A 14,541-nucleotide genomic window follows, 5' to 3' on the forward strand; every position below is an offset into this window, starting at 1 on the left:
TCTCACATTGAAGTCCTTAATCCATTTTGAAATCTATTTTTGTGTGTGGTGTAAGGAAATGGTCCAATTTCATTTTTCTGCACGTGGCTGTCCAATTTTCCCAACACCATTTATTGAAGAGGCTGTCTTTTTTCCATTGGACATTCTTTCCTGCTTTGTCGAAGATTAGTTGACCATAGAGTTGAGGGTCTATTTCTGGGCTCTCTATTCTGTTCCATTGGTCTATGTGTCTGTTTTTGTGCCAGTACCATGCTGTCTTGATGATGACAGCTTTGTAATAAAGCTTGAAGTCCGGAATTGTGATGCCACCAACTTTGGCTTTGTTTTTCAATATCCCTTTGGCTATTCGAGGTCTTTTCTGGTTCCATATAAATTTTAAAATTATTTGTTCCATTTCTTTGAAAAAGATGGATGGTACTTTGATAGGAATTGCATTAAATGTGTAGATTGCTTTAGGTAGCATAGACATTTTCACCATATTTATTCTTCCAATCCAGGAGCATGGAACATTTTTCCATTTCTTTGTGTCTTCCTCAATTTCTTTCATGAGTACTTTATAGTTTTCTGAGTATAGATTCTGTGCCTCTTTGGTTAGGTTTATTCCTAGGTATCTTATGGTTTGGGGTGCAATTGTAAATGGGATTGACTCCTTAATTTCTCTTTCTTCTGTCTTGTTGTTGGTGTAGAGAAATGCAACTGATTTCTGTGCATTGATCTTATATCCTGACACTTTACTGAATTCCTGTATAAGTTCTAGCAGTTTTGGAGTGGAGTCTTTTGGGTTTTCCACATAGAGTATCATATCATCTGCGAAGAGTGATAATTTGACTTCTTCTTTGCCGATTTGGATGCCTTTAATTTCCTTTTGTTGTCTGATTGCTGAGGCTAGGACTTCTAGTACTATGTTGAATAGCAGTGGTGATAATGGACATCCCTGCCGTGTTCCTGACCTTAGTGGAAAAGCTTTCAGTTTTTCTCCATTGAGAATGATATTTGCAGTGGGTTTTTCATAGATGGCTTTGATGATATTGAGGTATGTGCCCTCTATCCCTACACTTTGAAGAGTTTTGATCAGGAAGGGATGCTGTACTTTGTCAAATGCTTTTTCAGCATCTATTGAGAGTATCATATGGTTCTTGTTCTTTCTTTTATTGATGTGTTGTATCACATTGACTGATTTTCAGATGTTGAACCAACCTTGCAGCCCTGGGATAAATCCCACTTGGTCGAAAAGACACCATTTTAAATGATCTGACTCTTTTTAGCCTAGGCCTTTTTTCCTCTTAATTGAAAGTAACCTTCATGATTACTCCGTTCTTTATCTCATGTAACCACGTTAACAGATGACTCCACTGAGACCCTTTGAGGAAACATGGAAAGGTTGGAAGGACGTGCAAGTGTATACAAGACTCTGAATCACATACCTGGATGGGAATCCAAGCTTACTGATGATTCATCCTGTGTTTATGAGAATGAAATATAGTGTATGATACTGATGTTGTTCATTCTCTGTCCCTGTAGAGGTTATGGCAAAATCTAAAATAGTAGGAGATATTTCAACTAGAGAAATTGAAGGCATCACATTTGTATGTACCACTGGAAAGTTTCAACCAGAATCCAGAAGATAATTTAATAAAACCCCAAATGTTGCTCCAGTCTTTCATCTTGTGAATATACCTTACAGATGGATCATGATATTCCACAAATCAGTGAGTAGATGAAGTGACTGAGATAGAAATATTCTGCATTGCACTAGATGTATGTTTCAATATGTTGCCTCATCATTCTTAAAGTCAATATGTCCTTGACTCTAAGGCCATATTCTGTCAGTTTTTTTCCATACTTGTCTTTCTGCATAAATTCCACTTGGAGACATGTATTCTATTATCATTATCATTATCATTATTATTATTATCTTTTTTTTTTTTTTTGCCCTTTTGAAGTTGATGTTTAATTAACTGTATGAAATATGTTTTGCTAAGCCCTTTCTTTTTTTTTTTTTTTTTGCTTTTTTTTTTTTTTCCCCAATTTATTTATTTTCAGAAAAACAGTATTCATTATTTGTTCACCACACCCAGTGCTCCATGCAAGCTGTGCCCTCTATAATACCCACCACCTGGTACCCCAACCTCCCACCCCCCCGCCACTTCAAACCCCTCAGACTGTTTTTCAGAGTCCATAGTCTCTCATGGTTCACCTCCCCTTCCAATTTACCCAAATTCCCTACTACTCTCTAACGCCCCTTGTCCTCCATGCTATTGGTTATGCTCCACAAATGAGTGAAACCATATGATAATTGACTCTCTCTGCTTGACTGATTTCACTCAGCATAATCTCTTCCAGTCCCGTCCATGTTGCTACAAAAGTTGGATATTCGTCCTTTCTGATGGAGGCATAATACTCCATAGTGTATATGGACCACATCTTCCTTATCCATTCATCCGTTGAAGGGCATCTTGGTTCTTTCCATAGTTTGGCTACTGTGGCCATTGCTGCTATAAACATTGGGGTACAGATGGCCCTTCTTTTCACGACATCTGTATCTTTGGGGTAAATACCCAGGAGTGCAATTGCAGGGTCGTAGGGAAGCTCTATTTTTAATTTCTTGAGGAATCTCCACACTGTTCTCCAAAGAGGCTGCACCAACTTGCATTCCCACCAACAGTGGAAGAGGGTTCCCCTTTCTCCACATCCTCTCCAACACATGTTGTTTCCTGTTTTGTTAATTTGGGCCATTCTAACTGGTGTAAGGTGATATCTCAATGTGGTTTTAATTTGAATCTCCCTGAGGGCTAATGATGATGAGCATTTTTTCATGTGTCTGATAGCCATTTGTATTTCTTGATTGGAGAAGTGTCTGTTTATATCTTCTGCCCATTTTTTGATGTGTTTGTCTGTTTCGTGTGGGTTGAGTTTGAGGAGTTCATTATAGATCCTGGATATCAACCTTTTGTCTGTACTGTCATTTGCAAATATCTTCTCCCATTCCGTGGGTTGCCTCTTTGTTTTTTTGACTGTTTCCTTTGCTGTGCAGAAGCTTTTGATTTTGATGAAGTCCCAGAAGTCTATTTTCGCTTTTGTTTCCTTTGCCTTTGGAGACGTATCTTGAAAGAAGTTGCTGTGGCTGATATCGAAGAGATTACTGCCTATGTTCTCCTCTAAGATTCTGATAGATTCCTGTCTCACGTTGAGGTCTTTTATCCATTTTGAGTTGATCTTTGTGTACGGTGTAAGAGAATGGTCGAGTTTCATTCTTCTACATATAGCTGTCCAGCTTTCCCAGCACCATTTATTGAAGAGACTGTCTTTTTTCCACTGTATATTTTTTCCTGTTTTGTCGAAGATTAATTGACCATAGAGTTGAGGGTCCATATCAGGGCTCTCTACTCTGTTCCACTGGTCTATGTGTCTGTTTTTATGCCAGTACCATGCTGTCTTGGTGATCACAGCTTTGTAATAAAGCTTGAAATCAGGTAAGGTGATGCCGCCAGCTTTATTTTTGTTTTTCAACGTTTCCTTAGCGATTCGGGGTCTCTTCTGATTCCATACAAATTTTTGGATTATTTGCTCCAGCTCTTTGAAGAATGCCGGTGGAATTTTGATCGGAATGGCATTAAAAGTGTAGATTGCTCTAGGCAGTATAGACATTTTAACGATGTTTATTCTTCCGATCCAAGAGCATGGAATGGTCTTCCATCTTTTTGTGTCTTCTTCAATTTCTTTCATGAGTGTTCTATAGTTCCTCAAGTATAGATCCTTTACCTCTTTAGTTAGGTTTATTCCCAGGTATCTTATGGTTCTTGGTGCTATAGTAAATGGAATCGATTCTCTAATTTCCCTTTCTGTATTTTCCTTGTTAGTGTATAAGAAAGCCACTGATTTCTGCACATTGACTTTGTATCCTGCCACGCTGCTGAATTGCTGTATGAGTTCTAGTAGTTTGGGGGTGGAGTCTTTTGGGTTTTCCATATATAGAATCATGTCATCTGCGAAGAGAGAGAGTTTGACTTCTTCATTACCAATTTGGATACCTTTTATTTCTCTCTGTTGTCTGATTGCTGTTGCTAGGACTTCTAATACTATGTTGAACAAGAGTGGTGAAAGTGGGCATCCTTGTCTTGTTCCTGATCTCAACGGGAAGGCTGCAAGCTTTTTCCCATTGAGGATGATATTTGCTGTGGGTCTTTCATAGATAGATTTGATGAGGTTCAGGAATGTTCCCTCTATCCCTATACTTTGAAGCGTTTTAATCAGGAACGGATGTTGGATTTTGTCAAATGCTTTTTCTGCATCAATTGAGAGGACCATGTGGTTCTTCTCTCTTCTCATATTAATTTGTTGTATCACATTGATTGATTTACGAATGTTGAACCATCCTTGTAGCCCAGGGATGAATCCCACCTGATCATGGTGGATAATCTTTTTAATGTGTTGTTGGATCCTGTTGGCTAGGATCTTGTTGAGAATCTTAGCATCCATATTCATCAGTGATATTGGTCTGAAATTCTCCTTTTTGGTATGGTCCTTGCCTGGTTTGGGGATCAGGGTAATGCTGGCTTCATAGAAAGAGTCTGGAAGTTTTCCTTCTGCTTCAATTTTTTGAAACAGCTTCAGGAGAATAGGTGTTATTTCTTCTTGGAAGGTTTGGTAGAATTCCCCAGGGAATCCGTCAGGTCCTGGGCTCTTGTTTTTTGGGAGATTTTTGATCACTGCTTCAATCTCGTTATTAGATATCGGTCTATTCAGGTTGTCGATTTCTTCCTGGTTCAATTTTGGTAGTTTATATTTTTCCAGGAATGCATCCATTTCATCTAGGTTGCTAAGCTTATTGGCATATAACTGTTCGTAGTAACTTCTGATGATTGTTTCTACTTCCTTGGTGTTAGTTGTGATCTCTCCCCTTTCATTCATAATTTTATGAATTTGGGATTTCTCTCTTTTCTTTTGGATTAGTGTAGCCAGTGGCTTATCGATCTTATTGATTCTTTCAAAAAACCAGCTTCTAGTTTCATTGATACGTTCTACTGTATCTCTGGTTTCTCCCTCATTGATCTCAGCTCTAATCTTGATGATTTCCCTTCTTATGTGTGGAGTTGGTATGATTTGTTGTTGATCCTCCAGTTCTTTAAGGTGTGAAGACAGCTGGTGTGTTCTGGATTTTTCAATTTTTTTGAGCAAGGCTTGGATGGCTATATATTTTCCCCTTAGGACCGCTTTTGCTGTATCCCATAGGTTTTGGACCGAAGTGTCTTCATTCTCATTGGTTTCCATGAATTGTTTCAGTTCTTCTTTGATCTCCTGGTTGATCCAAGCATTCTTAAGCAAGGTGGTCTTTAGCTTCCAGGTGCTTGAGTTCCTTCGGAACTTTTCCTTGTGATTGAGCTCCAGTTTCAAAGCATTGTGATCTGAGAATATGCAGGGAATAATCTCAGTCTTTTGGTATCGGCTGAGTCCTGATTTGTGACCCAGTATGTGGTCTATTCTGGAGAAGGTTCCGTGTGCACTTGAGAAGAATGAGTATTCTGCTGTTTTAGGGTGGAATGTTTTGTATATATCTATGAGGTCCATCTGGTCCAATGTGTCATTCAATGCTCTTGTTTCTTTATTGATTTTCTGCTTCGATGATCTGTCTAATTCTGAAAGAGGCGTGTTAAGATCACCTACGATTAGTGTATTCATATCAATATGACTCTTTATCTTGATTAACAGTTTTCTTAAGTAATTGGCTGCTCCCATATTGGGAGCATAGATATTTACAATTGTTAGATCATCTTGGTGGATAGTCCCTTTAAGGATTATGTAGTGTCCTTCTGTATCTCTGACTACAGTCTTTAGTTTGAAGTCTAATTTATCTGATATGAGAATCGCTACCCCAGCCTTCTTTTGAGTCCCATTGGCATGAAAGATGCTTCTCCACCCCTTCACTTTCAGTCTGCGTGTATCTTTAGGTTCAAAATGGGTCTCTTGTAGACAGCATATGGATGGGTCCTGTCGTTTTATCCAATCTGCAACCCTGTGCCGTTTTATGGGTGCATTTAGGCCATTCACATTGAGAGTGATTATTGATAGATACGTTTTTATTGACATCGAGTTACCTTTGAAGTCTTTCTTCCTGTAGACTGTCTCTATATTTCTGTTCAATGCTATTCTTGGGATTTTTCCTCTTTTATAGAACCCCCCTTAATATTTCCTGCAGTATCGGCTTGGTGGTTGCATAGTCTTTTAAGTCTTGCCGGTCTTGGAAACTCTTTATCTCTCCATCCATTTTGAATGTCAGTCTTGCTGGATAAAGTATTCTTGGCTGCATGTTCTTCTCATTTAGTGCCCTGAATATATCTTGCCAGCCTCTTCTGGCTTGCCAGGTCTCTGTGGACAGGTCTGACGTTATTCTGATGGGCTTCCCTCTGTAAGTAAGGAGCCTCTTTGCCCTGGCGGCTTTCAAGAGATTATACCTACAATTATAATTCCTCAATTTGACTATCAGGTGTCGTGATGTTTTTTTGGAGTGTATAATCTTGGGTGGAGACCGTTCAGCCTCTAGTACATGAACGCTGGTTTCATTCGCGAGATTCGGAAAGTTTTCATGAAGGACTTGTTCCACGACATCTTCTAGACTTCTTTCTTTCTCCTCCCCTTCGGGAATTCCAATAATTCTGACGTTGGAACGCTTCATGGCATCACTTATTTCCCTAATTCTGCTTTCGTGGGATCTAAGCTGTTTGTTCCAGGCTTCCTCCTGATCCTTTCTCTCTATCTGTTTGTCTTCCAGATCACTAATTCTATCTTCTGTCTCAGTTACCCTAGCTTTGAGAGAGTTTAGATTGGATTGGAACTCATTGAGAGCATTGTGGACCTCCTCCCTGGTAGCTTTAAGCTCCGCCCTAACATTGTGAACATCCTGTCTGGTCGCTTTCAGTTCGGCTCTAATCAATTCTGTTTGGTCATCCATGGCTTTCTCCAACCTAGCTATTGCCTGGATAATTGTTAGCCTGAATTCTCTTTCCGACATATTGTCTATGTTGATAGCCGTTAGCTCTGTTGCAGAAGGTCCATCCTCTGTATTTTTCTTCTGTTGGGCATTCCTCCTCCTAGTCATTTTGGTGGGAGAAGACTGAACAGATGTAGCTGGATGTATCAACTCTGGTGCAGTCAAGGTGCACCCTGGAGCACTTCCTGATCTCCGTCTCAGAAGCCTCAGTCTGGGTGCAGAAGCTGAATAAATTCCCCCTTGGACGCTGGCAGTGCATGTTCCAAGTTGGAGACCCTGGGGGCGCAGGATCTCTTGCTCGTCCCCAAAGCCAAGGCAGTGGCGGCTGTCTGGGAGCTCCTGACCGCCAGAGAGGTTCCAAGCAGCGATCGCACACTGAGATTTTGCCGCTGGCCGGGGCTGGGAGTGCCCGGCTTGCGCGCACCTCTTTTCAGAGGCGGCTGTGGGTCGGGCGCGCGTCTGGGGCACTGAGAACGGGGCGCTGGTCCGTAAGCCGCAGGCTGGGCTTTTGCGCGCCTCTGTCCGGGGAAGAGTTTCGCGGGCGCGCGGCTTAGACTTTGAAACAATGGCCCGGGTCAAGAAGCGCCCCAGGGCCTTAGAAACCCAGGAGAGCTGGAGCGACGTGCACGCGCATCTCAAGCTTTGTGGTAGGGCTAGCGCGCGTTCTGCAGACCGGCTCCCATCCCCTCACAGGAGCCGGAACCCCGCGCTCTGGGGCACGCTGGCGGCTTAGGGACCAGGAGCCGGTTTCTCCGCCGCACTCTCTCTGTCTCCCCGCCGGGGAGGCCGTCTGGGACCGGGGACTCAAGCCCCTGTCCCTAGCCGCCCCCGCAATCCTTTGCTCTTTTGGAGTGCTTTCAACCAGTCTCCGAGTTAATGCTGGTCCCCAGACGCAGGGCGCTCTCGCTCGTATCGGGGTATGACTTTCCCACCGGTCGCCTCTGGTGGCTCCCTCCCCCTTTTATCTTCCGATATCAGTCCGCTGTTCCCATTCCGCTTTACCTGCTCACTGGCGTCTTCTGCCCCTGTAGAGATCCAGACGTGTATAATTCTGATCTCAGGCTGATTTCATGGGTGATCAGAGTTCTTTGGTAGGTAATCAGCTCACTTTGGGGTACCAGCTGAAAAGACGCCTCTTCCTAGTACCCCGCCATCTTGTCCCCCCTTATTATTATTATCTTTAAGCCAATGACTCTGGTAGGCATGGTGGATACAAACTGTGTAACAACAGAATCCTAAAGTGTGGAAAAGTCCCCATGATCAGCTATAACCACCAGAATGTCTAAGTCTGCATTCCTGGAAATAAGAGTTAAGGTGGTGATATACAAGCGAATTATGCTCACAAATGAGAAGCACAGTCTCAGATTTTTCTGTTCTAATCTCATATAAATAGCTGTTGTCATCAAGATTGGATTTTCCATAGGCATAGCCTTCAGTCAAACAAATGACAAAAAATGGGCAGAAGACATGAACAGACACTTCTCCAAGGAAGACATACAAATGGCTAACAGACACATAAAAATGTTCACTGTCCTTAGTCATCAGGGAGATTAAAATCAAGTCAACATTGAGATACCACCTTATACCAGTTAGAATGGCCCAAATTAACAAGACAGGAAACAACAAGTGTTGGAGAGGATGTGGAGAAAGGGGACCCCTCTTATCCTGTTGGTGGGAATACAAGTTGGTGCAGCCGCTTTGGAAAACAGTGTGGAGATTCCTCAGGAGATTAAAAATAGAGATACCCTATGACCTTGCAATTGCACTACTGTGCATTTATCCCAAAGACACAGATGTCATGAAAAGAAGGGCCATCTCTCCCCCAGTGTTCATAGCAGCAGTGACCACAGTTGCCAAACCATGGAATGAGCAAGATGCCGTTCAAGAGACAAATGGATAAAGATGGTATATACATATACTGTGCATATATACAATGGGATGTTACGCCTCCATCAAGAAGGATGAATACCCAACTTTTGTATCAACATGGACAGCACTGGTTGAGATTATGCTGAGTGAAATAAGTCGGGCAGGGTGAGTCAAATATCATATGGTTTCCCTTACTTGTACATGAAGGACATTGGGAGAAGGAGAGGAGAAGGGAGTGGTGGGTAATCACAGGGGTAGAGAAACCATGAGAGCCTGTGGACTCTGAGAAAAAAATGGAGGGCTTTGGATGGGAAGGGCATGGGGGGTTGGGTGAGCCTGGTGGTGGATATTAAGGAGGGCATGTATTTCATGGAGCACTCGGTATGATGCATAAACAATGAATCTTGGAACACTGAGAAAATAAAATAAAGTTTTAAAAGTATACATAAATGAATAATATACTACGTATTCTGCACTTTTTCCACTTTATGTTTCTGAGAATTGATTATATTGATACATGTTTATTTTGTTTTTCATTTTCACTGCTCTAGTGTAAGATTCCATGTATGAATAAAGTGTTTTTGTTTTTTTTCATTTCTTTGGAAAAAAAACTGGAAAAAATACTATGATATTTTATTTCAGAATTAATTATTCTTAATAGATTCATGTAGTCCTTTGAATAAGTGAGAATGCCCAAATATTTCACATTTGAGGTTAAGAATGACTTTGAGAAGGTAGAGAAATGACAAAAGAATAATCTGCTGTATACAAGAGCTATTATAAGGCTTAATAAAACAAGTTATGGACATTTTTCAGAGAGATCAAAATAAAGGAAAGCTCCTCGAAAAACATAGAGGAGCCATGTTCCATTTTCACATTCTGATCAAAGTTTCACCTCACACTTTGGGCCCGGCAGTCATGGACACTTCTTCAGTCCCAGGACAACTGGCCCTTTTAGAGCTGCCACCTCAGAGAATCTCATCAGAGCCTCCTTTATGTCTTTGTTCCTCAGGCTGTATATGAAGGGGTTCAGCATGGGTGTGACCACTGTGTACATCACTGAGGCCACTGCACTTGCATGGGAGCTCTGGGTAGCAGTAGAGCTAAAGTACACACCTAGGCTCGTACAATAAAATAAGGAGACAACTGACAGGTGAGATGCACAGGTGGAAAAGGCTTTGTACTTGCCCTGAGCTGATGAGATCCCAAGTATGGAGGAAACTATCTTAGAGTAAGAATAGAGGATCCCAAGGAAGGGACCACCAGCCAGGAACATAACTGCAAAATACATCACCACGTTATTGAGAAAGGTATCAGAGCAGGCAAGCTGGATCATCTGATTGAGTTCACAGAAAAAGTGGGGGATTTCCACCTCTGTACAGAATGACAGCCGCAACACCATTAAGGTTTCTAATAAGGCATGCAGGACACTTAGGATCCAGGACATCAGAACAAGCAGTCCACAGAGCTGGGGGTTCATGATGACTGTGTAGTGCAAGGGGTGACAGATAGCCACAAAACGGTCATAAGCCATCACAGTCAGGAGAAAAATGTCTAATCCTGCAAAGAGTTGGAAAAAGTACATCTGTGTGAAGCAGCCTGCAAAGGTTATGACTTTTCTCTCTGTTTGTATATTCACCAGCATCTTGGGGATGGTGGTGGAGGTAACACAGATGTCTATGAAGGACAGGTTGGCCAGGAAGAAGTACATGGGGGAGTGGAGGTGGGAGTCAGAGGTGACAGCCAGGATAATGAGTAGGTTGCCAAGCACAGTGATCAGGTACATGGAGAGGAAAAGCCCAAATATGAGGGGCTGCACTTCAGGTTCCTCTGAAAATCCCAGAAGAAGAAACTCTGAAACTCCTGTAATGTTCCCTGACTCCATCTGTTGGTGGTAACTAAAAGCATATAGAACAACAAATGACTAATTTTCACACAAACAAGCATTTGTGATCTGGCATAAGTGCTAACCACTTACACTTTAGAGTTGGGAAGTTAAATTCAATATATGTGGGGGTCTCATACCATTAGGGCATCACATCCAAAATTCTGTTTCCACCTCCGTCTGTTCCTCAAGCATAAAGTAGACTCTCATTTTATTGAGAGTGTTTTGCATCCCTTGAAGAATACATTCTGAGTATTGACCATGTTCCAGGCACTGTTTGGGTGATGAATACAGGGTGCTGATAAATAATTTCTTTATAATTCTATGATAGAGAGAGAATGTAAGTGAATACATATAATGTCAGGTGGTGACAGAAGCTGTGAAGACAGGAAAGCAGGTATAAAGGAGAGACCTGATGAGGTGTTATTTTTTTACTGGATGTCCACACAAGACCTGCAAAGAAGATGACATGTGAACAGGACCTCAAGGGAGATAGGACGGGAGATTGAGGTTATCTCAGGAAGCGTTTTTTGCAACAGGACAAGGCTCAGTGTCAAGGCCCCAAGCAAGCTGCTTGATTCAGAAAATCAAGGCTCAAAAGAAAGCCAGGGTGTCGAGGGGGAAGAAGCGTGAGGGAGGGTGATGAGAGATGGTGGCAGTACGTGTTGGGGAATGAAGCAGCCGCTCTGCACCAGCTGGAACTTCAAGATATGGGGAGTCCTTCATTTTATTGATTTTGTAGGACTTTCTTAATTTTGTTATAAAGATACCCCATGAGTCGAAATGGACACCTCCATTAGTAACTTCTGTTTCTTGAGTTCTGGCCTCTGTCAATAAAGGTCTCCTTGGAATATGTGAACCCTGATATCCCTGCTCTGAGGACTGCCCCCAGTTCACAACACACACACAATTGCATACATACACAGACACACACACACACCCATGACTTTCTGGGCTACTGGCTGCCGTGCCTTTTCACCCCCAGCAACACTAGTTAGGCCAGCAGTGGATGCATGTCAAGCTCACCAGATCTTGATATCTCTCCCCTAAAGATGGCAGAAATGATACCCAGGAATTCCTATGGACAGATAAGCTAGGCGATACCTATCAGTATCCTCATTTTCCTATACCAACTTAAAGAGACATGAGCAATCTGATTAGTAAAGACAGAGAGAAAAGGGAGGAGTGACATGGACATGAGAGGAAACAAATCAAAACAAAACAAAACAACCAGATCAAATAGTGCAGGAGGCCTCAAAATACCAACCAGGAGGAAGAAAAAGCATCTTTCATTCTGGTGACACTCCTGCTCTCGTTAGATCCCTTGATACCCAGCAAAAATAATAAAGGATCAAAAAGATAAAAGTAGTGATCTTTTCATGGTGTGAAACATGTGATAGATGGAATGCTCTGAGTGAAAATGGGCAAAAGGTATAAACCAACACTTCACAACAGGAAATGTACCAGGTAGAACAGCAGGTGGGCTGCTTTAATATCAAGGAGCAGAAGGTTTGCTTTCCCAGGGGCTAGTCCATCTTTATTTGACCAATTGCTCTTTATTTGGCCTGATGGGGTTGGGAGCTCCTTCCCCACTTGTCTTGTGTGACATTTCTTTATTTGTTATTCTTTTTCTGGGGGGTCCTGATAGTTTTGACTAGTCCGATGGACACTCTCTAGTTCTGGTTCTGGTCTTCATCCCAGATGCTGTTCTATACAACCTGCATTTGCTATGACAATCCGTCCTCTTACTCAAGATAGCTTCTTCATGTGATTTTTCTTCAGGCACATGATGTCACACACACATTTACTTCAATCCCCCCGCCTTTCCTGTATGTGCAAGACTAAGCAAGCAGGCACCTCCTGTGCATTGTTTCCTTTGTTTTCCCCAAGGTCTGGGAGTATATGTGCCTTGATGTAAAAACACGTTGAAGAAAATGAGAAGTTACAGAACAAGAAGAATGACAAAGGAGATGAAACCCATTAACCTGGGTCATTTTCCACAACTGTATTGAACAAAACGAAAAGGAACGTCGAAAACAAACTGACACCACATACCCATTGAATAGTATCAACATCAGCTAGCAGTTAATTTAGCAAAGAGAACACAACATAACAAGTATCTAGAACTTTCTGGCACATGATGATTGTTCTGTACCTATTTGCTGAATGACTTAGAAATTAGGTCACAGTAAGCATGCACATTTAACAGATGGGGACATTGTACTTCAATTGGAACAGACTGGATTGTTGAATAAAATCTGGCACAAATGGCTATCTGTCTGGAAGGAAATGAAGTGTTTCCTTATTTTACCCACCTCCTAAAAAAAATCAGAGGGATTAAAGACTCCAGAGTATAAGTAAACATTCCTATGTGGATGAACATAGGAAAAAGTGCATACAAAAGCTACAGGTGGGCAAAACCATCATGATTCAAGTGAGAAAATCAGAAGCAAAAAAGGACGACAGATTTAACTCCAGAAAACTTAAAATTTTGTATGGTCAAAAATACCCAACCAAGAATCAGTTGAATGCTAACAACTTTGTAAAAGTCATTTGAGATGTTATTAAGTGTAGAAAATGGGCATGAAATGTATGGACAAAAAAAAAATAATAATAACAACAACAGACAGCTGAATGGGAATCCAATATATGAATCTTTGCTCAAGGTGAGTGATAGTTTGAACAAACAAAGAAAGATTTCTTTCTCACACCCATCAGCTGGGAAAGCCTGCTAAGAGCTGGCTTGTTGATAGGGGCCTGAACTTCCTAACTGGCAGTGAAGGGGCACTCTAATTTTGGGGGCAGAAATGGGGAGGTGAGGTATGGTGGGGAAACAGCCTGAAGGCAGCTATAAATATTAAAAATATAGATATTCTTTAAGTTAGGGTCTCTCAGGCTCAGCACAGCTGACCTTCTGGGCCAAATCATTCTCTGTGGTGGGTCTCTCTCCACACTGTAGTAAGTTTAGCAGCACCCTTGACCACCACCTGACCCTCCCCAGTGTGACAGTGTAAACTACCTGGGTATTGCTTCAATGTTCCCTGGGCAACAAGATTGCCCCTGCTTGAGAAGACCAGTTCTAACTTACCAATCCCCAAATATCTGTGTAGGAGTGACATGATATTATTTCTTTCAGAAGAAATAGGAGCAACCACTGATTGTGTGAATAGCATGGCCACCCCATGAAATGTTACACAGACATTGAAACAGGAGCAATCATTTTATCAGTTGATTGGAGGCGAGATCAAGAGAAATAGTTGAGAATGAAGGAAAAATGAGCACAAGGAGAGAACAAAGAGTGTGCTATAACATAAAGAGCATTTATGATGTGCATAGGGTCCTACTGAATCCTTTGTATGGAAGTGCATGAATATCTATATATGCATAACATGGAAAAGAAGTTGTCAAAGAAACGAGAACTTATGGAATAAAGAATGTCAGTGAGGATGACATTAGGTTAAGTCTATTGTTTTTAAACAACTGTATTGAATGAAAACAACAAAATGGAATGAAAACCTGACACTAACTTATACAAAGACCCACAAAAACAATAACTTAAGAACACCAACATGCGTCGCTAATTTTGATTCAGGATTATATCACCAAAGCAGGGAAATGAAAGGATATATCGGAATGGCACTTGCAATGTGAGAGGAAGCAGTAACCAAGTTGTAAATTCATCTTCTGTAAAGGTCTATAGATTCAAACAGACTTATAGTAAGTGGAAAGGTGATCTTTAGTCAAATGGCAAAGAAAAAAGTCTTCCAGATGATGGCCAAAGATGATGCAAGCTTCAGAA

At 41.6% G+C, this 14,541-nt stretch overlaps 1 protein-coding gene across 1 annotated transcript; it reads right to left on the reverse strand.

Moving 5' to 3' along the window:
• Nucleotides 1-9,773: 9,773 nt before the first annotated feature.
• LOC122910207 (olfactory receptor-like protein OLF4) lies at nt 9,774-11,922 on the reverse strand. The gene is made up of 2 exons (XM_044254870.1): nt 11,887-11,922; nt 9,774-10,742 (listed from the first exon to the last, which is right to left on the reverse strand). The coding sequence occupies exon 2, from the start codon at nt 10,740-10,742 to the stop codon at nt 9,774-9,776; it is 969 nt and encodes a 322-aa protein (XP_044110805.1). The 5' UTR covers nt 11,887-11,922.
• Between the last annotated feature and the right edge of the window lie 2,619 nt (nt 11,923-14,541).

The sequence above is a fragment of the Neovison vison genome, chromosome 6 (genome assembly GCF_020171115.1).
Source record: "Neovison vison isolate M4711 chromosome 6, ASM_NN_V1, whole genome shotgun sequence".
NCBI lineage: Eukaryota > Metazoa > Chordata > Mammalia > Carnivora > Mustelidae > Neogale > Neogale vison.

Bases quoted from the DNA above. Each gene is read 5' to 3' on its own strand.
- LOC122910207 (XM_044254870.1), bottom strand. From the start codon at position 10,742: ATGGAGTCAGGGAACATTACAGGAGTTTCAGAGTTTCTTCTTCTGGGA.